Raw genomic sequence first — 22,595 nt, 5'->3', positions numbered from 1 at the left:
GCCCTTGAAGCGCACTGAATGATGGGAAGTGTAGTTTCAGTTGGCTTAGCCAACGTGTAGTCGCGCATGTGCGAATAAGAATAAGGAGGAAAAATGATGCCGGGAAGGCTCCGGTAGTCGAGGAGGGGTCTATAGCGTGGGGTTGACCGAGCTCCCAAAATGACAGCTCCAGGTAAGCAGGAAAGAGTTGAAAGAAACCTATTTTCCAGTGATGTCTATTGGGTTAACGCCTTTGGGTTCCACCGGCTGGCGCCTCCAGAAGTTCCTGCATTGCTGTTTAGGGCTTAGCCTTCTTGCTGAAGTCTCTGATAGTACCGTGTTTTCTTGCGTGGATATTGCTTGTTGCTGTGAAAAGAAGCTGGGATGAAGTCTCCTTCGCGGGCCGAAGAATTGCCTAGCCTTCTTGAAATGCATGCTGGCAAGATCTCTTTAAGATGCTTTGTTTTCTCGCATTTGTAAAGGGACGATTAGCTGAAGCAGACGTGCTTTTATTTCTTAAACCCTGGCCCTCTCCAAAGAGTCCGTTGAATAGATGCGACAGTTCTTTTCTGCCTCCTTCTCCATCTGCGGTTTTTGTTACCAGAGTCATACATGTGCCTAAATAGCTGAGGTTTGCACAGAGGCGGAGTTACAGCCCGAGCACCACCTTGTTCAACTTCGAAGAGTCAGGAAGTGTAACAACCTTTAGAAAGCGGTCCATTGGCTCTTCTTCGCGGGTTCCGTTATGTCGTGGGTGTCTTGGTGCAAATTTGGTTGGCAGGCACACAAAATACTTAAGTGTGAGCGTAAATCTACGATATATGCTTACATGATTTTGTTCTATAGCCTATGTGTGCTTATTGCATGAATGCAAGCATTTTGGCCTGTCACAATTACCAGGGTGTTCTAATCTTCCCTCTCAATATCCTACCTCAAGAAAACTAATTGAGATCTGTTCTTTGTAAATATTATACAATTATACAATGATCTGACAACATTGCTTTTTAGTGGATATTTTTTTGGACAAGAACTGTACTACAATATTATAGTTCCTACACCTGCCAAATGAAGTGGATTCAGGTAATTCTTGACTCACCATGAAATATTTTTGGGCGAGAAACTGATATCCCTGCTTAATCTGTGCAGTCATATTGTATCTTTACAAAGGATGGGCAACCTTTTAATATTCAGGGGGGGATTATTGTATTTAAAATTGATAGTGGGAGGCCTGAAAATTTGAGCAATGATGGAATGCAAGCAGACAGATTTAGATTTTTCAGGATAGTCGATTTTTATTGTTTATAATTTTCAGGTTGGTTTTGCAAGCCTAAAGCTTTCCGCATATTTATTTGGTTGATTTCTTCTGAACTTAGCAGGAAGCCACACTCCTGCACTTGGTGAATTACCCTCAAACGTCAGAACGAGGTTCCTCAATACCAAAGAAAGAATTCCACTCCATATGCAAGGATAAAGTTAAAAGTAAATTATATATTTTCTATTAATTATAGCAGAACTCTTATTTGAAATAAGAATTGAAGAAGAGAGAGATATTAAGATTTTGTTGGCATAAAACCAGTAATAGTTGCTGCAGTTTTAGACAGAAACATGTGGGTCTAATTTTACATTGGCTAAAATTTAATTTGATCTGCCATAGCATCACCTTACTAGGATGCTTTTGGCTCCGACAGAGGACTTCCCAGAGTCATTCTCACTTAATATTAATTGGCCAAGATCAGTTTTCTCCAGAGCTGATCCAGCTCAAGTTCCTTCCTGCTTTTTGATTAGCAGCTGCTTGATGCTGGAGTCCTACAAACAGGTAAAAATCAAATTTTAAATAGTTGGCCTTCCTTGGTAGCCATAGGCTAGTCTAAGTGGGATGATTTGCTCCAGTGAGGCAGAGATGCCAAGGAAGAGATTAGTTTTGAGAGGGATTAATGATTATGGAATACTTTGGTATTTAGAAAAGAGAGATGAAAGCAATGACCTTTTAGAAAAAATTCTAACTACCTTATTTGTCCTTAAATCTTAAAGTGCTGTATATAGTATATCCTATTCAACGATATTGGGCTAAATTCCAGTTATTTCTTAACAGTTTAAATGATATTCACGTTGGCTATAGAGATTATAGAGAACTGATGTCCAATATCTCAGAGAGGAGCCTAATCCTGGATTAGGATTCCAGACCATGCCAGTTTCATCGGCTCTATTATCCTCATCATTTGCTGTATTTTTGGCTTCCTCTGAGTTCGTTCTTTTTCCCCCTTTATTATGGTTCTCTGCAGTTATGCAGGGGAAAAAGAAATGCAAGTATAATCATAAAAGATGTGTTATTTGGGCAACTGTCAAGCAGGTTCTGAGTACTTCTTGCATTCTGAATACAATAAGCATGTGGTCTCACACAGTGCTTTTTTTCTAAAAAAAATAGGTGCCAGAACTCACACACGTCATACAACCCGCCTTCCTTACCCTACAAGGTTCCATCCAAAAAAGGTGCCGGAACTCCGTTCTGGGTGTTCTATGAGAAAAAAAGCCCTGGCCACACAAGGCATCTTGCTGTTCAGCCTAGGAAAGTGAGCAGAAGCATCAGCAAAGTCACAATCCTCATTTCTGTGTTATTATCCCCATTGGTATTATGGAAGAGAGCATAACTCTTCCACTACTGCTGTACTGGAGACATCCAAAGTGAGAGTGATTCCCCAGCCACAATGCTAACTGCAATTGCAAAGATTTCTTCATCTACTTGCAGTGAAGCATTACCTAACAAGATGACAGTGGAGCAGTACCCAGAGCACTGCTCTGAATGTCTGGTGCCAAAGTTTTCTCACCAAGCTCTGTCAAATACTTTCTGACACTTCCTCCTTTCTTCCCAGGTTCTGAGCAGCAGGGATGAGGAGTCGCCGGCGGATGTACTCCGCTGTCATGCGTCTCTTCCTGAAATGTTTGCGGATAGGTCAGCGGCGCCGGTTCTGGCTGACCCAGCAAGTGGAACAACTGTGGCTATACGGGCATCTCTGCCTGCGCTCTCTGTTTTACAACTCTTTTGCTGATGGCGACACAGCTCTTGATGCCCTCTTTGAGCCTATATACTGGCTGGTAGATCATGTCACTCGTTGGTTTGGGGTGGTGAGTACTTAGAAAAACAAAAGTAAATTTGGAGTTTAAGGAGAAATATTTTCTGCATTAATAAAGTTACAGCTCCAGTTTTCAAGCTACATACATAGCTATTTCAAACTACTAAGTAAAGCCAGGAGATTAAAAAAAAAGAACTGAATATGTGTGAAGACGTGACATTAGGACTTCATAGAATCTGTTTACTATCTCTTTCAACTTTCCAGAAAACAAGAAGGGCTTAGTTAAGAAATGTATCGGGCACAGGCCCTTTCTCTTCCGAAGAGCAGATTTGGAATATAGTGTCTTGCTAGCTCAAATTCTTTTATCCTTTCAACAGGTGTTTGTAGCTCTGGTGATTACATTGACCAGTTCTGTGGTGGGCATAGTATACATTTGCCTCCTACCAATAATTATCCAGACCTACCCCATTGCCTGGATCTTCTGGCACGTTATCTATGGTCATTGGAACCTTGTCATGATTGTTTTCCATTACTACATGGCTATCACTACTCAGCCTGGTTATCCACCTCAGGTAGGACAGAGGCTTTAATATTTATGTTTGGACTTCTTTAGTATTTAGTATTTGTTTTATATTCATAAGCAGGGCAGCTCAGCCTGGTTTCCTATCTTTTTCTGTCTACCTGGGTTCACACAACTTAATGAACTATCTTTCAGCCAACCACATTTCAGCCTTGTGTGTGATGCAGACCACAGTGTTAATTTATGATTCAGTGTGTTGTGTAAACCCGGAACATTGGACTCAGTTAACTATGGATAAATATGTTATGGAAACATGACCACTAGTGATTTTACTATGAAATGTCATGGACCCAAAACAACTGGTATTGTTCACATGCTGTGAACAACACATACTCCAGAGTAGTGTTTTTCAATTTTGGTGGCTTGAAGTCCACATTCTTCAAGTTGCCAAGGTTGAGAAACACTGTCCCAGAAAGCTTCTGATCATTATCTTTGGTAAGAAAGAAAAAGACAATATCTTTGCTACTCAGTAATACTTACAATTGATTTTAGCCAAAAGACTGAGAAGCAATGCTCCATCATGTTCAAAAACTGTTGCTTTTCCCTTCCTACAGCACCCAAAGAACGATCTTGCTGCTGTGTCAATCTGCAAGAAATGTATTGCCCCCAAACCTGCCCGGACCCACCATTGTAGCATCTGCAACAGGTGAGCCATCATTGTGTTAATTTCTTTCATTTGCCATCTATAGTTTTTTTGGGGCCATCCTTGTTATTTGGGAAACTTTGAAAAGCTCTACTCTAGTCTTAGCCTCTTTTGTTGCAAGGCCTACGGTGACCCATAAGAGCTTCTGCAAGTCTCATTTCTTGCTGCTTCATCTCAAATTATGAAAATTATTAACTAGGTTTGCTTCTGCAAATCTGTGAACATGAAATATTAGACATACAACTCTTGTCTAGCAGAAGTTTTTAAGAATTTTTAAGAATCTGTTAGTCTTCATTCTGATTACCAGTTTCCCTTCAGTGTATTCCTGTTTGTTATATTTTAATCAACTGCTCAAATAGTTGACTTAGAATAATACAACATGAGCATCCAATGCATGTATTTATATGGTGCAAAGTTTCTCTGAGGTAGAAGTGAAGTGTTAATGGTAGCATTTTTTAATCTCATAATTGTCTCAACAGTAGGACTGATTTTTAGAAGAGAATATTTGTAGCTGAGGGTTGAATTGGTGAATTGTGGAGACCTGAATGCTCACTGAGCTTGTTTTCTTGCAGACCTTTCAACTAGATAACATCATCAGCAGTCTAATTTTCCCTGTGTTGTGTTTCAGCTGCGTTATAAAATGTAGAAGTGTGATAATTTTTTTTCCAAAGTGAAATTTGCACTGACACAAAAAGCAGGGTTGTTTATAAGAAGAGAAAAAATTACACAAATCCAATAAATTCCTGTGTATTGATCTTGTATGAGTTCCGTTAACCGCTGGGGTTACAAGTATATTCTAGCTTTAAAATCTAAATCTACTTCTCTTTCTCCTGTTGAATTTGAATTTTTTTGTACTCTTCAGCAATTAAAAAATATTTAATTTCATCACCTAAAGCAATAAACACTAGACATTTGCTTTCAGTTTTTAGAAATGAAAGTTAGCATTTCCAAACAGCTAACCCTATACATTTTACTTGTGTTTATGCATCTGTAGAGTACACACAGTCTTATCTTTGGGCACAGAAACTTAACATTAGCTTTTGTAATATTAATTATAAAGTAATCAATAAATACTTCGTTATTAATCATAATATGTAAGCTGCACTGAATTCCATTTTGCTTCTGGGTGCAATTTAAGGTGTTGTTTGTTATCTATAAAGCCCACATGGCATAAGGCTGGGTTACTTGAACAACCGCCTGTATTCTGTAACTGCTGACTGGTTAGTTCAAACCTGCAGTGGTGTATTCCAAGTTTCTTTGAGGTCATCTCTCTGGACCTCAGAAGTATGCCTTTTCAATAGCAGCAACTGCACTCTGGAAGAGGTCCCCCCCCCACAAGATTTGGATGACCCCAATTCTCCTGTTTAGAAGAGCCATGAAGACCTGGCTCTTCACCCAGGCAGAGCGAGACCTTCTCACCATCACACTAGCCATCTTTCTTGCATTTTATTGATTTTATTGCAGTTTCCTTGATTGTTACGAGCCAAAGTTATTGACAGTAGGGTAGTATACAAGCTTAATAAATTATTATTATTCCCAAGACTGGGAACTAATGATCATAGTCCATTAAGTCTCAACTAAAGGGTAATATGGCCTTAGCCTCTCGTTTATTTCATTTTTCATGCTCTGTGCTTTAACTGTTCTTTTGTTAATAGTTATGCTGCATATCAACAACCCTTTTGTGATTAAAATTAATGCTGTTCCCCTCCCACAGGTGTGTGTTGAAGATGGACCATCATTGCCGTATCCTTTTGCAGATCTGCAATAGGACCAAGGATAATGAATCAGGTTCAGGTGGACTGAAGAAATCTAAGGGATTCTGTTCCCAGAAACAGAATGGGATCTCTTGAAAATGTGGCCAAAGCAAGTGATTGGGGAAAAAAAATTCTCATTTTAACACAAGTGGTTCACGTTGAAGGTCCAAAATGCTGTGGGAATTAGGCATGAGTAGGTTTTGTAGGCTGGGCTATTTTCTGTTGTAATGGGAAAAGGTTGGCTTTCTCCATGGAGTTAAAGATCTTTAACCTGAAGAGACAGCATGGCTTAACAACTGTGTGGGACACTACAATCATCGCTATTTCTTCTCCTTCATGCTTTTCATGACCATGGGCTGCATCTACAGCAGTGTCAGTGGCTGGGACATGTTCTGGGAAGCTTATGCTGCCATTGAGGTGAACACAGGAGGCAGTCTGTTTTCTTTAGGGGAAAAGGCCTTGAAACGTGCAGAGGTGCATATAGGCCAGTGATGGCGAACCTTTTAGAGACCCAAGTGCCCAAACTGCAACCCAAAACCCACTTATTTATCGCAAAGTGCCAGGGCTGCATCAGCATTGTGGTGCCCTTGGGGGGCATGGGGGCGTGGCCCACTGGGTGGGCATGGCTGCGGTTGTCACGGCAGACTGAGTGGGCGTGGCTGGGGTGGCCACAGCCACCTCGATATTGCTCATGGGACGCCTGTGGGGGCCAGACAGGGTTGGGGGAGATCCAGGGGGTCTCTGACAGGTGGGGTGGTGGGCAGGAGGCCTAGAATAGATGGGGAGGCACGCAATCCTAGCTGGGACTGGGGGGCCATGGTGCCGATGGGGATCCGGCTTTCCCTGATTGGGGTGGCTTTTGGCTTGCAGGGTGTGGGCGTGCTCTACACTTCTACAGCTTGCTAGCTGGCCGCTTCACCTCCTTTGTGCTGGGTGGGGCTGCCGCTCTGGGCAGCAGCAGCGGCCTAATGGACCTGTGCAAGCTGCTAGCAGTGGTGGCGTGCATGCCCACAGAGAGAGCTCTGAGTGCCGCCTCTGGCACATGTGCCATAGGTTCGCCACCACTTATATAGGCCAAGAAGAATTAAGTAAGGGTAACTGGTGGCCTTTTTTCCATCCGATAGAAAATGAAACTACTTGACAAGGAGAAACTGCACGTGACAGCCAATCAGGTGGGGTATCTGCTCATCAGCTGTTCAAGTCAAGGACAGGACAGGGCATATAGTTTACCATTTTAGTTCCATTCTGATTCTACAGAAGTGATTGTCATAAAAATCCACTGTTAATTTCCTGGGGAGACACACTCCTTCCGTTCTTGCTCACAAGAATGGAACACCATTCTTGGCATTTTGTCCCTATACATGGAGGGAATATTTCCAGAACCAGATTGTTTTATCTGCTTTTGAAAGACAAGTGCTAATGGGGAGTAAGGAAAATGTGTCCTGGGTCCCAGTGCTCTGCCCATCTCTCTCATGACCATGGTCTTTGTGCCCTAAAAATGTATCAGGCTTGCTTGTTGTGCTTTCCATCCCAATTTTTTGTCCTAGAAACCCCGTTTGCTTTCTTGCATTCTTACTTTCAATTGTGGCAACATCTGCTCTTACTTGCAGACTTACTCTCAGACACCACCACCCACCTTTTCCTTCCGCCAGCGAGCTTTTCACAAGAGCATAGTGTATGCCTGGGTCCTCTGCAGGTAATTGATCTAGTTCTTTGGTGGAAAGTGCTGGGAGGGGAAAAATCTACTTCAAGAAACTTCCAGAATACTGCCAAGTCAATTTTGGAGTGTCCCAGTTTGCATGATGCTCCATCATTCATTGTCTTTACAAGTCTTCCTCTTAGCAGAGTTTGACATCCTTGTTTTTTAAACTGCTCTCTCAGTTCAGTAGCCTTGGCGTTGGGTGCCCTCATGCTCTGGCACTCAGCCCTCATCACCCGTGGTGAGACCAGCATCGAAAGACACATCAATCGCAAAGAAAAAAAGAGGCTACAAAAAAAGGGCAAGGTAAGGGAAGAGGCTGAATCTCCAAAAGGTAGAAAGAAAAAGGGAGACAGGCCCACTCAACTGCTGACTGAAAGTTCTGTCTAGAATGCCTTTTAAACTTACAAATCTTTTAGATTTGCCTGTTTCACTTTTCTGTCTTCTAGGAACACACAGCATTTTTACACTGCAGTTCATTGTAGCTTTAAATTTTATGCTACTTTATTTGGGTAATTTTAATGTTTAAAATTCTATATACATATTATCACCATATAGTAAAGGGTTTAACTGATTTTTTTCCCTCAGTTGTTTCTATAGTTTTTGATGGTCTCTCTTATAAGATCTATGCATCACAGATAAACTATAGATGCCTTTCTTTACTAGCAACTTAGAATTCATCAAGTAAAATTCAGATCAAGATACAAGGAATTTTCTATGGGCCATACCATCGCATGCAATAGAAGGGATAAGGAGAGGAGTTAAGATGGACAGTGTTTCTTACGTACAATTACTTAGATGGGATGGTAAAAATTGGCAGTTAAAATCTTTGGAAGATTTAGCACAAGAAAATATTATATACTCATGGTTTCAGTATAGACAAATAGTGGATAGGTGGAAGATAGATCGCAATGTGGGTTTGCTTAAAGAAGATGAGAATTTGTTAAAACAAATAAAAGATCAAAGACGAACTCACATTAAGAGAATTTATGGGGTGTTAGTAGAATTGGATTCAGAAGCAGAATTAGTCAAAGAATGTATGATTAAATGGGCACAAAATCTTGGTGAACCAGTTCTACTAGATACCTGGGAAACTATTTGGGTGAGGAATGTCAAATTTACACAAGCCCAAAACTTAAGGGAGAATTTTTACAAAATGTTTTATAGATGGCACCTTGATCCACAAAAAATGTCTCGTATGTATTCTGACTTAACAGCCTAAATGTTGGAGATGTGGATGTTTGGATGCTACTTACTATCATATCTGGTGGTTGTGTAAAAATATAAAAGCTTTTTGGATTAAGATATGGTGGAATATTCAAAGAATTTTTAGAAGGAGGGTAAAATTTATCCCACAATTGTTCTTGTTAGGTATTGTTACTGATTGTGATACCAAAGAGACTACATTGATGTTAAATTTAATTACAGCCGCAAGGTTGTTAATAGGGCAATGTTGGAAGAAGGAATCTTTGCCTACTTTGCAAGAGTGGTTTTTTAAAGTTTCTTATTTGGCGGAAATGGCAAAGATTTCGGCTTTCTTGAAGGATCAATCGCAAGAGAAGTATTTTGCGGTATGGAAAAAATGGATAGATTTTATACAATATAAGTTGGATATAAAAAAATATTATTTAGTTTTTCAATAACTTATATTTAAATTTTAATATTTTATAGACTTTATTTTTTTATTTTTTTTTCTTATATCTTTTTTCTTTTTTCCTTTTCTTTATTCTTTCTTTTTAAGCATTTTTTTTCTAATATTTATGTTTTTTATACATACATTATTGTTAATTATCTTATAATTTGTTTAAGTAATGTATTTAGATTTATTTATGGTTTATATCTTTTTTAAAAATTTTTGAAGAAATTTCAATTAAGCCTATATTCAGCTCTGGGAAGGTCGGGGGAGAGAATGGGAGGGTCGGGGAGGTTTGGGCAAGGGTTGTTTTGTTTTTGTAAAAATTTTTAAAAATTTTCAATAAAAAAAAAAGACAAGGAATTTTGAAGGCAAAAAGCTGTTTCAAGAGCATTTTTTTTTACTATGGTTGACACTTTCAACACAAAAATCCAATGTCAATGAGCTTTCTTTATTGTATATTTTAAAGCTGCTTTGTATGCAGTTTTGTTATTGTTAAGTATCTGAAGTCCTTGCCAATCATACTGAAATACACACACCTTTTCTCCTCTATAGAGGAAGGAAGAATACTTGAGTTAAAATCAAAATAATTGAACAGTATTTCATTCTCCTTTTTTCTCTTGGCTCTAGATATTTCGAAATCCATACAGCTTTGGTCCACTGGGCAACTGGAAGGTTTTCCTGGGTGTCGAAAAACAGAGGTAACAAATGTGCATGTACTACATATATTAGAATAGGATGGATGTTCCAGTTGAGGGAACAAATTTTCATAACTGGAATTACTTAGACTCATAACCATATAGTCATTGTCTAAGTACCTGGCAATTAGAAAATGCTAATGGAAGCAATATTAAAACTGACTTGCATGTCTTCCTGTACTACAGGTAGTTCTTGATTTACAATTGGGACCAAAATTTTGATTAAAAGTCAAGGCGCCACATTACCAGACTTGATTTTATGACTTGTTTCTATGATGATCAAGCGAGTTACTATATCCCTTAAACAAAATTACGTGGTCAAGTGTGAACCCATTTTATCGACTGGATATTTTTTGACGGAAAATGGCAAAAAAATTTGTAAATGCTATCACATGATATGGGATGCTGCAACCAATGTGAGCTGGTTGCCAAGCAACCAAAATATGATCATGTGACCACAAGGGTAGTATGGCAATTATAACTTCAAGAATGGGTCATAAGTAACTTTTGAGTCCGTTATAACTTCAAATGGTCATTAAACAACCAGTCATAAATTGTGGACTACTTGTACATATTTCTTACTGAAGCCCTGCTCTTTTTCCCAGACACTGGATCACTCGAGTTGTACTACCTTCCACACATCCCCCTTATGGATCTGGCTTGAATTGGGAAACTCCTCCCTGTGTTGCTCAACAGAAGACGCCTCTTTTGGCAATTTGAGTTGGATGAAGAACAAAGTGTACCAGCCAATGGAAGACTTGAAACCACAGGCTTCTTTCATTGGGAAGCATAACAGAAGACATGGTCCCTAAATTGGCAGGCTAATATCAGAGTGGCATATCTGCAATGAACTGCTCATCCCACAGGAGACCGGAATACCTCCAGTTGCAGTCAGGGATCTATTGCCTGTATCTGTTTTGTTTTGCACATAGTCCAATGGGGCTGGAGCAAAGTATGGTCAGTTTTGAGAAGGGGCAAGTAGTTCTTTCCATAACTCAAGGAAGTTAACTGGCATATTAGGTCTTGTTCCTCTTTCTGTAAGGACTGAGATTTTTTTTAACATAAAAATAAATATATATAAACAATCATCTCCTCATTAGTGGGAAAACAGGCAGTGAAAAGATTTTAATACAAACCGTTGATTCATAACTAACAAGACTAGACTATTTTTTTTGTTTTTTAAAAAATAGTAATTCTTTATTTTTAATGCTGACTTCTGATTCAATAGTTATTTGAAGCAGCAAGCAGCATTGATACTAAGCAACATGTCCATTACCAATCTCTATCCAGGCTATATTCAAAAAGTTTTTCCAGTCAGTGGGATAAATTAATGTTTCTACATTGATTGGCAATACTGTAGTTCTTGCCAATTCAGCTGCAGCTCTAGAACATGTATGTTTCTATAACACACTTAACAAGGTTATTTAAAGAGACAGGAGTCTAGAGTTATCTTTTTCCCAATAGGCAGAAATCTGTATCGGATCTGACCTAGTTAAACCTTCACCAATATAGTACACTAATAATCAGAACATGGCACTATTGGCTAGTATCCCAACTCTTTTTATAGTAAAAATTACACATCCCAGTTAGCCATAATGGCCTTGCATTTCTCCAACTATTTATAAAGAAAGCACCAGATAAGCAGTTAATTCAGAGTATTGAAACCAAATAGTCAAGCATTTAAGCCTGGAGCGCCACAATTTATTAATTGATCTATGTTCAATGAACCGAACATCTAAATATTATTTTAAGTAAAAAAAAAAAAACCAGTTGAAATGGTGTGGTCTTTTAAACAGAACTTTTCAGCAGTCCTTCCCAGCTTTATATCCCAATATCTTTTACTCTTGTAAAGTACAGCTTTTTCCTAATATTCACAGTAGCATTCACTATCACTGTGCAGTGATCTATTCTTATCCACGTTCTGTTGCAGTTCTGCTATATTCATTGATGAGATGTCATTCAACAGTACTAAATCAAGGATTCCTGTTTCTTAACAGTGTCTTTTACAGCAGGGAAGTATCCTACTGTTAAGGCTTTTCAAAATTAGATTGAATAGGAAATGCTTCATAAAAATCTAGGTGGAATACTATATTCGTACTTTATAAAAACAGCACTAATTAATATAAGAAAGGGATTAGTTGTTGCCAATTTTACATCAAAACAACAGTTTCATCCTGATGGCTAAATACTAAACTAGCTTGGAACTGTTCAAATCAGCATGGTGGATGATATTATACTCACACCTCCCTTACCATCCTCCCTGCTTTATTTCAATTATTTCAGATAATTTTTTAAAATAAATGGGAGACTAGCTTACAGCAAAGAACCAGGCTTCATCATTTTTATTTCCAGTATATTTTTCAGCTCCAAAAGTAGTCTTAGAGAATAAAAATGATGAGTAGTTGCAGCCCAGCACTTTTGTTTCCTAAAGTATCCAACTTATTAACACCCCCCCCCCCTTGCAGAGACAGCAAGTGGCAATGTATAGTTGGTAAATTGGTGTTTTATAGAATACCACATTCCTATTGTCAATCATACTCTCAGCACTCTAAATGAACCTTACGTCTGCTTTCACCAGTTTATATTTTCTCAAATGTAGCTACCCAAGATAGCTAAACAACTGTCTAAGTAACCCTTTCCATAGTTCTTGCCATTTGTATTTAGAATAATTCTGAATTTCATAATTACCCCAAATTATAATAATTTATTTTATGACTACATGCATTTCATGTGTGCAAAATTATTATAAATGAAAATTGTTTGAATTCCTCTAATAGATATTCGCTATGATTTATAGTGGTTAATTTTTATGCCACTAAATGAGGAATATAAGAATGATGAAGCATGATGAAGAATAGCAGAACTGAACTCACTTTGCTCAATGTCTTTCCCTTAAGAGGCATCTTCTCCAGAAGCTTTCAACAAATGGGTTATTTATTTTTCTAACCCCACCTACTGCAGGCAGGAGATTCTGCTACCTCTATGCCATACTGCACTGCAGTAAAAAATAAGGCTTGAAGGTTGCAACCACTGTGGTTAGGATTCCAGCAGCCTATAGAAAAGGCAGCCCACCCCTAAAAATAGGAAGGAAACTCCTCCATTTTTGTCCAAAGCTTTGCTGAACTGCAAGAAAAGTGGTCCAAGGCAAACTGCACAAAAGATTGTCAATCAGGATTCACAGAGTGATGTTTCACCTGCCAGGTGTCCCAAGCAGAAACCTGTAAGGAATAGATCACAGAGTTAGATGAGAAGAGGAAAGGATACATACTGCAAACCATGCTTTCCAAAGCTTATTATCAAAGACAAATTATTCAGGGCCATTTTAGCATTGTATGACTAATTTTATTACAGAGGCTTTTTAAACAGCTGATATCAAGGAGGCCTAGTTGATCAGGGCTGCTATTCAAAACAAAAGAAACAGTACTGCGGAATAATGTAAACCTTACCATTCTCCTCGTGCTATGACAGCTTCTTTACGTACAAGGCGCTTTTTGTCATCCAAAGGCTTGGCCAATGCGCGAATGACTCGTGGCTTGAATGGGATCACCTGACAAGAATTGGAAAGCATCACTTTAATGAGGATTTAGCTACAGCCCCACTTATGAACTAATGAGGGAGATGAACTGGCAAATTACCAGCCACAAGTGCTTTCATCACTTACCACTGGGGTAGGTAAGGAGGCAAGTGCATGGAGGCATTGAAGTGCAGCAATACGGATTGCCTGCGGCACATAAAAGGCATGTAATTAACCTTCTAAGCTTCTTCCAGATAGAAAAGGAGAAAATAATCTGAGAAAGGAAATACTACTCTACTCACCATGGCAGAGTTGTCTGTTAGGTTAAGAAACTTGCACACAAGTGTGTCGATGTGGAGATGCATAACATGAGGTGCATCAAGTAGCAATGGCTGTATGCAACGTAAAGTTGAAAGCTGCACCACATGGTCAGGACATGACAGAGATTCTAGCAACAGAGGCAGCAACTGTGGGAATGGGCAAATAAGAAGGAAAGGGTCACATTTCCTTTACTGTTATACGCTTGAATTTAAGGAATCCCCAACAGGTAAAGAGAACCTTGGCCATCGTTTCACACTCACTGTAGGCAGCTCTGTCACTAGCACTGGCTTGGGCAAGTGATTTAATATGTGAGACAGGCCTTTCAGGTAATTTGGTTTCACATCTAGGAGGAAAAAGACAGTTTAGTTAAGATTTTTCCAGAAAAATATCATCGCAACATCCATTTGCAATGGATTCCAACAGCCACAGACCGAAGCCCGTAGTGAAAACACTTGTTGACAGCAAAGAGAAAGCCACCTCATTTTTCTATTTCTCAATTCTTTCCCTAATCACGGAGCTGGCCAATTAAGGCTGCAAATTCTCCTGTCTGTCCCTCAAGCAATAATAGAAAGCCCAAACCTTGCAAGAAATAAATAAAGCAGGAAAGAGTTCCTTTTCTCCTATGGAGAGAGTATACTGACCAGGAAATGCTTTTGAATAAAACATAAAATTTCTTACCAGGAGTGGATGTGTGGAAACTTTGCACCAACTGTGGCACACAATCTGTGAAGAAGCGCTGGCGGAACATCAGGCGCACCTCAGCATGACAGCTCTTGCCCAATACATCAGTAGAATCAGCCATGAGCAAGGCAAAGCCATCACCAACTGCAGGGCCAAGAACAGTGTCCCCCAAAAGCTGGAGTAGCTGTAGAGCAAACAACAGCAAGACATGTTTAAGGAAGAGGTCAAGGTATTTGGCCTTTATGACAACTCTAGCTTTTCTCTGGAGCTCACCTTATCAGTCAGCTGTGTGATTAATGGGTGGTAGCGTAGCAGCAATGCTTTACTCACCTGCAAAGACAAAGACACAATAAACTCTGACACTAACATGGAGGAAGGATGAGTGTGCATACAACATTATGCAAACTTACCCACAATAGCAGAGTAAGGGCCTGGTGTTGATAGGGACCTTCATTCAAGCCTTGTTCCAGCATTTTTATGGCCATTTCCAAGAGCTGATCTAAGTGTGGCCCTGAAAACAGTAGAAATAGAGTGAGCAACTGTTACACTTGTGTTACACTTTCTCACAATTAAACTGAGTAATATGTAGCACAATCCAGTTTTAGGGTTTCAGTAGCATGAGTGTATTACCCTAATTCTATGGCATTCACTGTTTTATCTAGGTATTACCTTCTGGGTATTTGTTAATCAGTCCTGCAAAGCATTTTGCAGCAGCAGTAGCAGTGAATGGGCAGTCACAGGAACAGCTAAGAGCTAGTAGCTCACGCAACAACCGATCCTGTTGAGGAATTACCACCTGCAAGGAAAGCAGACATTGCAGAAGGAAGGAAGGTAACAGCAAACTTTCCACCAGCACACTGGCTTCTCGCCTTGGCACCACATAGTGCAGATCTACTCTCAAGTAAATTTCCAAATGTTCTTGATCTACAATATTCAGAATCCCCATCATCTGCAATGTTGATTAGTAGGATGGAAGTTGATGTGTAGATGTTTGAAAGACCATAAATTATCCCACCCCATTCTCTAAAACCCTGCTGAAAATTCTCCCCAGGACTTACTGTTCTTGGCAGTGAACATACAAAAGCCATAAGGAGAGCAACCAGTCTTCTTGGGGCTGCTGCTGGACATAGCCCATCCTGTAGAAAAGACATCATTTTTACTAGGCAAGTTATCCAGAAATTTTTAGGCACACTTTTCCATACAAGAGCCACTCTGGTGTGGTGCTTAAGGTGCTACATTAAAACATAGGAGATCATGAGTGCTAGCCCTCCCTCAGGCGCAGAAGCTGGCTGGGTGATCCTGAGACTGTCACTCACTCTCGGCTCAACTCACTTCAAGGAATTGGTGATATGGGGAAAATAGAAAGAGGAAGCTTTATGTACACCACCTTGAATTGCATCAAATAAATGGTTAGCAGAGATTAGGCTCAAATACCTGAAAGGGCTGAAAAGAGCTGAGATAGTTGTTTTCAGTCAAGAAGGAAAGTTCTCCATCTAGGAAGAGAGGTACCACTTTTGACACACTCTGAGCAGCCAACCTGCCATGATATAACAATTGACACTATATCAACACACAGAAATGTCAGAGAGTAGTGAGAGAGATTACCAACACCTCTCCTAATCTTGGATCTACATCAAGCAGAAACCCAGTCTTATCCAAATGAAATACTAAATTGTACAGCATCAGTAACCACAGGAAGGGACATGTTACTCACTCTGGGCTTAAGTGCATGCAGGCTGCACTGATGACTAACACCATGGATGACAAAGCTTCTTCTGTTAGCAGAACTTTGTTGGGTGTTGTTTGAGAATTTTCTGAAAGTGGTAACAGAAATTGAGATGTTAATTCTTATTGGTTCTTTTCAGGGGTCCTTCCAATGTATTGTTAATGGCTGTTTCATAGAGAAGAAATTATAACATAAGAAGCAGCTCTGAACAGATGAAGAAAGAATAAAGGGCAGCCCAACATATGAATTTAAATACACAGAACATCTCTCTTCTTGCTCAGAACTCAGAAGTATGAAGACAAACAATAGCATTAGTCAATCTAGGACTGGAAAAAAACAATCCAACCTTAAGTACAGGTACTGCTTTAGTTGAGAGGGTGTAAAACCTTGAGTATTTCTGCCATCCTACCTTCCAAAGCAGCCTGCACTGCTAAGCCTAGCAAGCAGGGCACCACCGCCTGATGGAAGTACCAATATGTCTGAACATTTTGCTGGCATTGAAGGGCGACCTGTTGCAAGCTGTGGCACACAGATACCACTGAATTATTACTTGCTGGCATTTTGCCTGCAAAAACAAGAGTAATTTTAAAACCCACAACTCATAGTATTAAAAAAAGTACTTATTGATAATTCATATATTTAAAAAATGATCAATACATTGTCTGTGATTATCACACTGTGGCATAATGATTAAAAATGCATCATTAGCAAAGCTGTTACGCATGCAATCATTTTGGTCCTCTCCATTGCAAGTAATCAAACCAGAAAGTCTATAATTTCTATAAAATGAATCTACTCAAAACAGTAAATTTTAAATCTGTACTGACTTCAAAACCAAACATTCAAAACATATTTGTTTTATTTCATACTTACAATGTTATACCACCATTTGCAGACTGGAATATTTTAAGGTCAAGCCTATAGTGCACATAGTCTTAAAAATGATTTCTCAGCTTAATAAATCAAGATGTGAGTTTTAATAAATGAGATAATAATTTCTTCAAAGACACTAAACCATGACAATAATAGGTTGCAAAAATATCCTGACAGCACATCTCCCTCACTACATGATTTCATTTCTCCATTTCCCATAAAAAAAGTTTCTAATCTCTTATTTTCCCAGGCTGCAGTTATACTTTGTTGATGAACAAAGAGTATGTCTGCATAGCTGCTGCCCTGCATTATGGAAAATTTGAATATTTTTTATTGTTTTTCTTATTTATTTAATAAACAACATAAGATCAAGTAAATAATAATGAAATCACAGGAAGTTTAGAATTAGTCCAAACTTTAAAATCCTTCAATATATATTTATAGAACAATGATTTACCATCTGTAGCAGAAGACACTAAGAATTTTAAGAGTTCAGTGCTCTTCCCGTGGAAAGAGTAAGCTATATAAGCACACACAGATTCTACTAAGTCTTTCCACCTTTTAGAACACCACTGTTGCATAAATCTGGGTCTTTCTAATACAATCTCAAACATCAGATAGAATTCCAGTACCGCTTACCTTTCTGAATCTGCTGGAGATGTTGCAAAAAGACAGGAACAGTTTGCCTTACAATACTTGGATGGGTGGACACTGCTGCCAGAGCTTGTAGATGTTTATGATGGGATGAAATATTGTCCTGAAGTTCTGAAACGTATCAATCATATAATTCGTCTGGTCACAATTCAACTTTCTCAGGACAGAACAGCAATCTTTTATGTGCAGGTTAAGTTTATTTACAATAAATCTTATTTAGAAGGCATACATGACTATTGAGAAGTTCGAAAAGGGAATTAGCATTTCTGTGCAATCACTAACAAAGGAATCCACTGGAAAGATTCTACCTGAGTCCAGTCCTTTTGAAAGCTTCTGAACTAAACACTTGCTGAAGATTTCTGGGTAGACAGGAGCAAGGGTGCCGGCAGCATCCATAGCTGCCAAACTAAGAAGATACAAAAAAAGTAAGAATGAATGCCATAACAAAATACACAGATCGTTCTGTGGGGATCAAATTTTTGAAACTGTAATACCATATATTCTATGTGTGAGGTTTTATAAATACCGTATATGCCGGCGTATTAGGCGACCCAGCGTATAAGATGACCCCAGTCTTTATCGCCAAGTCGCCTTCCTAGAACGTCGTCTTATATGCCGGAAACTACCAGTATTTCCGGCGTATAAGACGACCCCTGTCTTTGGTGCCGAGTTTAGCACTTCCGGAAGTCGTCTTATACGCCGGCATATACGGTATTATAAACACTCTGAACCACTGAGTGATACCAAATGCCTAGATTTTGCTAAATTCTATCCAGAAGTGTTAGACTAAAACCTGGTAGTAGAGGATAGGGATTTTTCACTAGACATATTATCAGATAATCTGACAGGCTTTGAATCGTGGTTAGATGGTGGCTTGAGCAATTGGAAACTTAACTGAATTAACTGGTACTCCTATGGAAAAATTAACAACACTACTGGCCAAGTTCCATAAAATATTAATCTGGAAATGCTAATGAGGTGAAAGTAGGTCTGTGGTTAGACCTTTACTTTACTTTTTTTTTTTTTTACTTTGTTTTAGCATGATATGAGATACAGGACTTCACACCGAGCTATAACATGGCTTATTTCTTTGGGCATTATCTTGTTATGTGAACCCAGCCTAGAGTATTCAGACAGAAATTAATACCAGAAGAATGGCTGTACAGATCCAAATATGAGGAATCAAATGGGATCACAACAGCAGTATTAGAAATGCCATTTTATGTTAATTAACTTGTGTAAAAATCTTAGATCAAGATATGGAAATCTGAAATTGAAGAATTTACAGTTAGGCACTGACTGTTGGAATTCTTTTTACTATTTGCAAGCAAATTATAATAAAATATCCAATATCACAACAAAGAAAAATGCTTTTTCAGAAATTCTCAATAGTTTGTTTGTCTGATCAGGAGAATTGTTCTAACCTGATCTGGGAATCCATTTCATTCAGGATGAACTGTGCAAAGTGATCTGCAAGCTTTTCCACATCTGCAAGATCTAGAAGCTCTAAAACAAGGGGGGGGGGAAATCGCTATATTATGTTCTGTTTCTTGTGAAGTAGAAGTAATCGCAACATATACAAAGTCCATTAAAATGATCAATTTGCTGGAAGCTCAGCTGTTAACACTAGGAAATATGCTAATCAGCAAACCAGACACATGTATACCCACTAGCATCTAAAAATGCACTTGAGAGAAAAAAAGAATGTGATCTTTCCTCTACCTTCAAGGAATGCCATTTCAAACCAAAGAATAACCCATACTGTCATGGTTCCGACAGATGAAACTCTTCAAAGAACTTTGAGGCATTGTTTACCTTAAAGAATCTTTGAGAAGCATAGCATCGGCGGAAGCCAAAAACTGGATTCCCCTCTCCTGAGCACATAGTATCAAAGCACAATTCCCTCCTCCAATTAACAGTCATAAATCACATTCTCCAATTTGTTTGAAATGCAGGCTTTCCCTCCAGCTCTCCAGCTGCCAAGTCTTATAATCTTTTATTTCAATAACCTTGGTTCACACACTAGATTCAGTATTATTATGTCTAGCTAAACTCTCATGCACATTCCTCCCCCCAGCATCATTTAACTCTAACTCTAAGAGTAAAACATAAGAAGAAAATAGTTGCATCTCCATCTGTTGTCAAAGCAAAAACATCCGATGTTAGCAGCATTGACACATACCTTGACGAGATCCTAGAAATGTCAGAATCTGGATCCCAACCAATTGAAGTTGAATATTGGGCTCAGCTAAGGCAGAGAATACTATAGAACACAAAGAGTCTTTGCAAGAAAGCAGTGGACTTTTGTCTGCAAAGGAGGCAGAAAGAGAGAGTTACATGTAATGAAACAATCTTGAGTATATCAGATACTCAAAACTAGAAGCAACAAGGTTTTTGGTAGCATTGTTACAATAATGATAACCTTCTGTTTCAAACCAGTGGTCTATGAAAGTTGCAGAAAAATTATAATTTTAAAGAAGTGAAAACCATCTAAAGCTAGTCTAGGTGATACAACACTACCATCTTACCTACAAATTACTGGAAGAATTAAAAATGAGCTCCAGAAAGGAGGCATCTTGAGAAAGATAACAGAATTTGAAACTTATGCAGACTCAAGAACATCTGAGACACATTTATAAATTAATGAACTAGAATATGGTGACATAACAAATTTAAAACCATTACAAATGCTAAAAATTTCCTATGCCTCTCCTCTTTCCCTCTCAGACTACTGTTCAGTCCCAACAGATGAAAATCATTTATCTCTGCAGAACATACCTCTGGGTAACATGGAAGCACAATAATATAAAGAAGCTGTTAAGAACAGTCTTGTTAGCAGAATACTTAAGTAAAAGAAAATTCTGTCCTGGAAGGTAACTAAGCAGCAAACTCACCTTCCTCCTCAGGACCCCACATTTGCCGTAACTCCAAGAAACCAAACAACACCTCCAAGACTGTCCTGTGCTGACTACTCTACAAGAAATCAAGAGGACACAGGATGGATTGGAGAAACTTCCCTAGATAGCGGAAAAGACAGGATATGCAGACTTTTGCTCTAAATTGGAGTCCAACCAAACTATAAGCCTAGGCCAGGGGTAGGCAACCTTGGCTCTTTTATGACTCGTGGACCATCTGGCGTAGGGCATGACAGAACTGCCACAAAATATATTGAGTCTGGAATTACAGGACCTTTTAACCCTGCTCGTCAAATACAATGTTTTCTGCCCCAATTTCTTCTCACCTGTTCATGCTTGGCATACTGTTCCAACAGCAAAGGAAGTACACTACTTGTGATCTGATAATAAGCCCGCAAAGAAGCTCCTGCAACTGCCTGCAAGAGCTTAGCGCTTGGCCACACCAGTTTCATGTCAGGCTCACATAGATGGTGTCTGCAATCTAAAATAAACAAGATTGCTTAGCAGTAATCGCATGCCTTACGAAGCAATATTTTATTTATTCCACTAGGAATATTTATTCCACTTATGCCAACAGCATTAAAGTTCAATAAATTTGTTCTCTGTATCTTATTTCCTGATGCCTTCTCCTTTTTCTTGAATGCTGAGAGCCAAATCATGACTGTAACATTAAAATGAACTATTTTCTCTTCAAGATGTTTACTTCTTTCAACAGCACGTTAAGGAGGATAAACATAATGCCTATCACAGGACTGAAAAACCGATATAAGAGCTCTTTGGGGCTTACCTTGCAGAACTCCCCTAAGGAAGGAATCCAGAAGATCCTCCTCATCAGTTCCAAGCACCAAACGGGACAGACACGCTGACAGAGCTCGCAAAGCAGACAAGCATTCTGCTTCTATCTTCTCACTTGCTGTCTGGAACACCTATAAAAAGGTGAGTCAGATATTCTTGTCTAGTATTATAGCAAGTCTTTAAAAAGCAAGCTTAATCTATTCCTCCCATTTTTCTTTACAACTTCTTTAAATGTTATACCACTTGCAACTATTCACTGTAAAACTACAGAGTCTTGGGTGCAGTACATCTTCAGAAAGGCAGAGTGGGAACAGTTCAGAATGCACTGCTCCCTGGAAGCTCAGTCTATGTCCCTCCCCTCCCCAAAATAAACTACTTCCTCTTACTTCTGTGCGCAAGGATGACCAAAGGCTAGGGAGGAATTCTTTCAGTTCTTTATGCCCATAGATCTTACATGCAGCAATCTGTAAGGGGATCCACATAGAAATAATTAGCTGTGTATCTTAATCGCCAAATAAGAAGGAACCCCACTGCCAATACATTTTACCATTTGGGCATTAAGTAAAACTAATTCACATGGCTCGGGCAAATTTAATTATCACTGTTGAGTGCTCTCACCAGCGTCTGCAGGGAATCCAGCTTGGCACTTTGTACATCTGAGTCTATTTTCTCAATGAGCAACGGAAGTAGGAACTGTAGGAGGAAAAAGTAATAAAAAAAACACATTTTGGAGAAAAAAGTATTAAAAAGCATTTTTAGAAGTTGGGCTTGAAGGTGAATGAACTAGGAACAATTTCCCTTGCTATTAACAAATCAGAAATCTTTCCCAAGTATTAGTGTTGATGGATTTATTTTCAGTCTCTGATGATGATCTGAATGATACATTGGTCCCAAGGCTGAAGGTCTTTTTCTGTGTGCAAAGTAGCATGTAAACACTGAGAAACCTCTTGCCTAATTCGGGCACCTGTTACCAATGTATGACAGAGCAGATCTGTTAGACAATGGTGGGGACTGATGTATGTTGTTGGTGCTGTATTTATATTGAGTGGTTCCAAGCAT

The 22,595-nt window shown here is 39.0% G+C and overlaps 2 protein-coding genes across 4 annotated transcripts in view; one reads left to right on the top strand and one right to left on the bottom strand.

The window, feature by feature from the left end:
- The first annotated feature begins 20 nt into the window (after positions 1 to 20).
- On the top strand, positions 21 to 11,823 carry ZDHHC16 (zinc finger DHHC-type palmitoyltransferase 16). Of its 3 annotated transcripts, XM_039331175.1 has the most exons (12): positions 73 to 172; positions 1,353 to 1,458; positions 2,850 to 3,102; positions 3,428 to 3,622; positions 4,185 to 4,276; positions 5,988 to 6,016; positions 6,311 to 6,444; positions 7,152 to 7,199; positions 7,638 to 7,723; positions 7,909 to 8,032; positions 9,990 to 10,060; positions 10,663 to 10,777. In XM_039331175.1, exons 3-12 carry the CDS (start codon positions 2,866 to 2,868, stop codon positions 10,775 to 10,777), a joined length of 1,131 nt encoding a protein of 376 aa, XP_039187109.1. In that variant the 5' UTR covers positions 73 to 172; positions 1,353 to 1,458; positions 2,850 to 2,865. The 3 variants fall into 3 exon arrangements, with proteins under 3 accessions (XP_039187108.1, XP_039187111.1, XP_039187109.1); XM_039331174.1 differs by lacking the exon at positions 1,353 to 1,458 and having other exon boundaries at positions 21 to 172; positions 10,663 to 11,823; XM_039331177.1 differs by lacking the exons at positions 1,353 to 1,458; positions 7,152 to 7,199 and having other exon boundaries at positions 21 to 172; positions 10,663 to 11,823.
- MMS19 (MMS19 homolog, cytosolic iron-sulfur assembly component) overlaps positions 11,737 to 22,595 on the bottom strand; it is a 23,554-nt gene continuing 12,695 nt past the window's right edge. The window contains exons 10-31 of the mRNA XM_039331173.1: positions 22,155 to 22,229; positions 21,923 to 22,000; positions 21,529 to 21,667; positions 21,068 to 21,222; positions 20,721 to 20,799; positions 20,009 to 20,134; positions 19,251 to 19,332; positions 18,135 to 18,232; positions 17,812 to 17,937; positions 16,709 to 16,864; positions 16,288 to 16,387; positions 16,008 to 16,110; positions 15,632 to 15,709; positions 15,243 to 15,369; positions 14,984 to 15,084; positions 14,847 to 14,903; positions 14,571 to 14,757; positions 14,153 to 14,235; positions 13,874 to 14,038; positions 13,719 to 13,778; positions 13,504 to 13,604; positions 11,737 to 13,275 (exon numbers count right to left, since the gene is read on the bottom strand). Of these exons, the coding sequence (XP_039187107.1) occupies positions 13,248 to 13,275; positions 13,504 to 13,604; positions 13,719 to 13,778; positions 13,874 to 14,038; positions 14,153 to 14,235; positions 14,571 to 14,757; positions 14,847 to 14,903; positions 14,984 to 15,084; positions 15,243 to 15,369; positions 15,632 to 15,709; positions 16,008 to 16,110; positions 16,288 to 16,387; positions 16,709 to 16,864; positions 17,812 to 17,937; positions 18,135 to 18,232; positions 19,251 to 19,332; positions 20,009 to 20,134; positions 20,721 to 20,799; positions 21,068 to 21,222; positions 21,529 to 21,667; positions 21,923 to 22,000; positions 22,155 to 22,229 (2,304 nt within the window). The 3' untranslated portion in view covers positions 11,737 to 13,247. The remainder of the gene's footprint in view (positions 13,276 to 13,503; positions 13,605 to 13,718; positions 13,779 to 13,873; positions 14,039 to 14,152; positions 14,236 to 14,570; positions 14,758 to 14,846; positions 14,904 to 14,983; positions 15,085 to 15,242; positions 15,370 to 15,631; positions 15,710 to 16,007; positions 16,111 to 16,287; positions 16,388 to 16,708; positions 16,865 to 17,811; positions 17,938 to 18,134; positions 18,233 to 19,250; positions 19,333 to 20,008; positions 20,135 to 20,720; positions 20,800 to 21,067; positions 21,223 to 21,528; positions 21,668 to 21,922; positions 22,001 to 22,154; positions 22,230 to 22,595) is intronic.

Source organism: Crotalus tigris, unplaced genomic scaffold (assembly GCF_016545835.1).
Source record: "Crotalus tigris isolate CLP2741 ecotype Arizona unplaced genomic scaffold, ASM1654583v1 scf7180000024434.1680833, whole genome shotgun sequence".
In the NCBI taxonomy this organism is placed as follows: domain Eukaryota; kingdom Metazoa; phylum Chordata; class Lepidosauria; order Squamata; family Viperidae; genus Crotalus; species Crotalus tigris.
This window is presented reverse-complemented; position numbering and strand designations above follow the sequence as displayed.

Bases quoted from the DNA above. Each gene is read 5' to 3' on its own strand.
- ZDHHC16 (XM_039331174.1), top strand. From the start codon at position 2,866: ATGAGGAGTCGCCGGCGGATGTACTCCGCTGTCATGCGTCTCTTCCTG. The intron at 3,623-4,184 runs GTAGGACAGAGG...CCCTTCCTACAG, and splicing joins AGCCTGGTTATCCACCTCAG to CACCCAAAGAACGATCTTGC. The intron at 4,277-5,987 runs GTGAGCCATCAT...CCCCTCCCACAG, and splicing joins CATTGTAGCATCTGCAACAG to GTGTGTGTTGAAGATGGACC.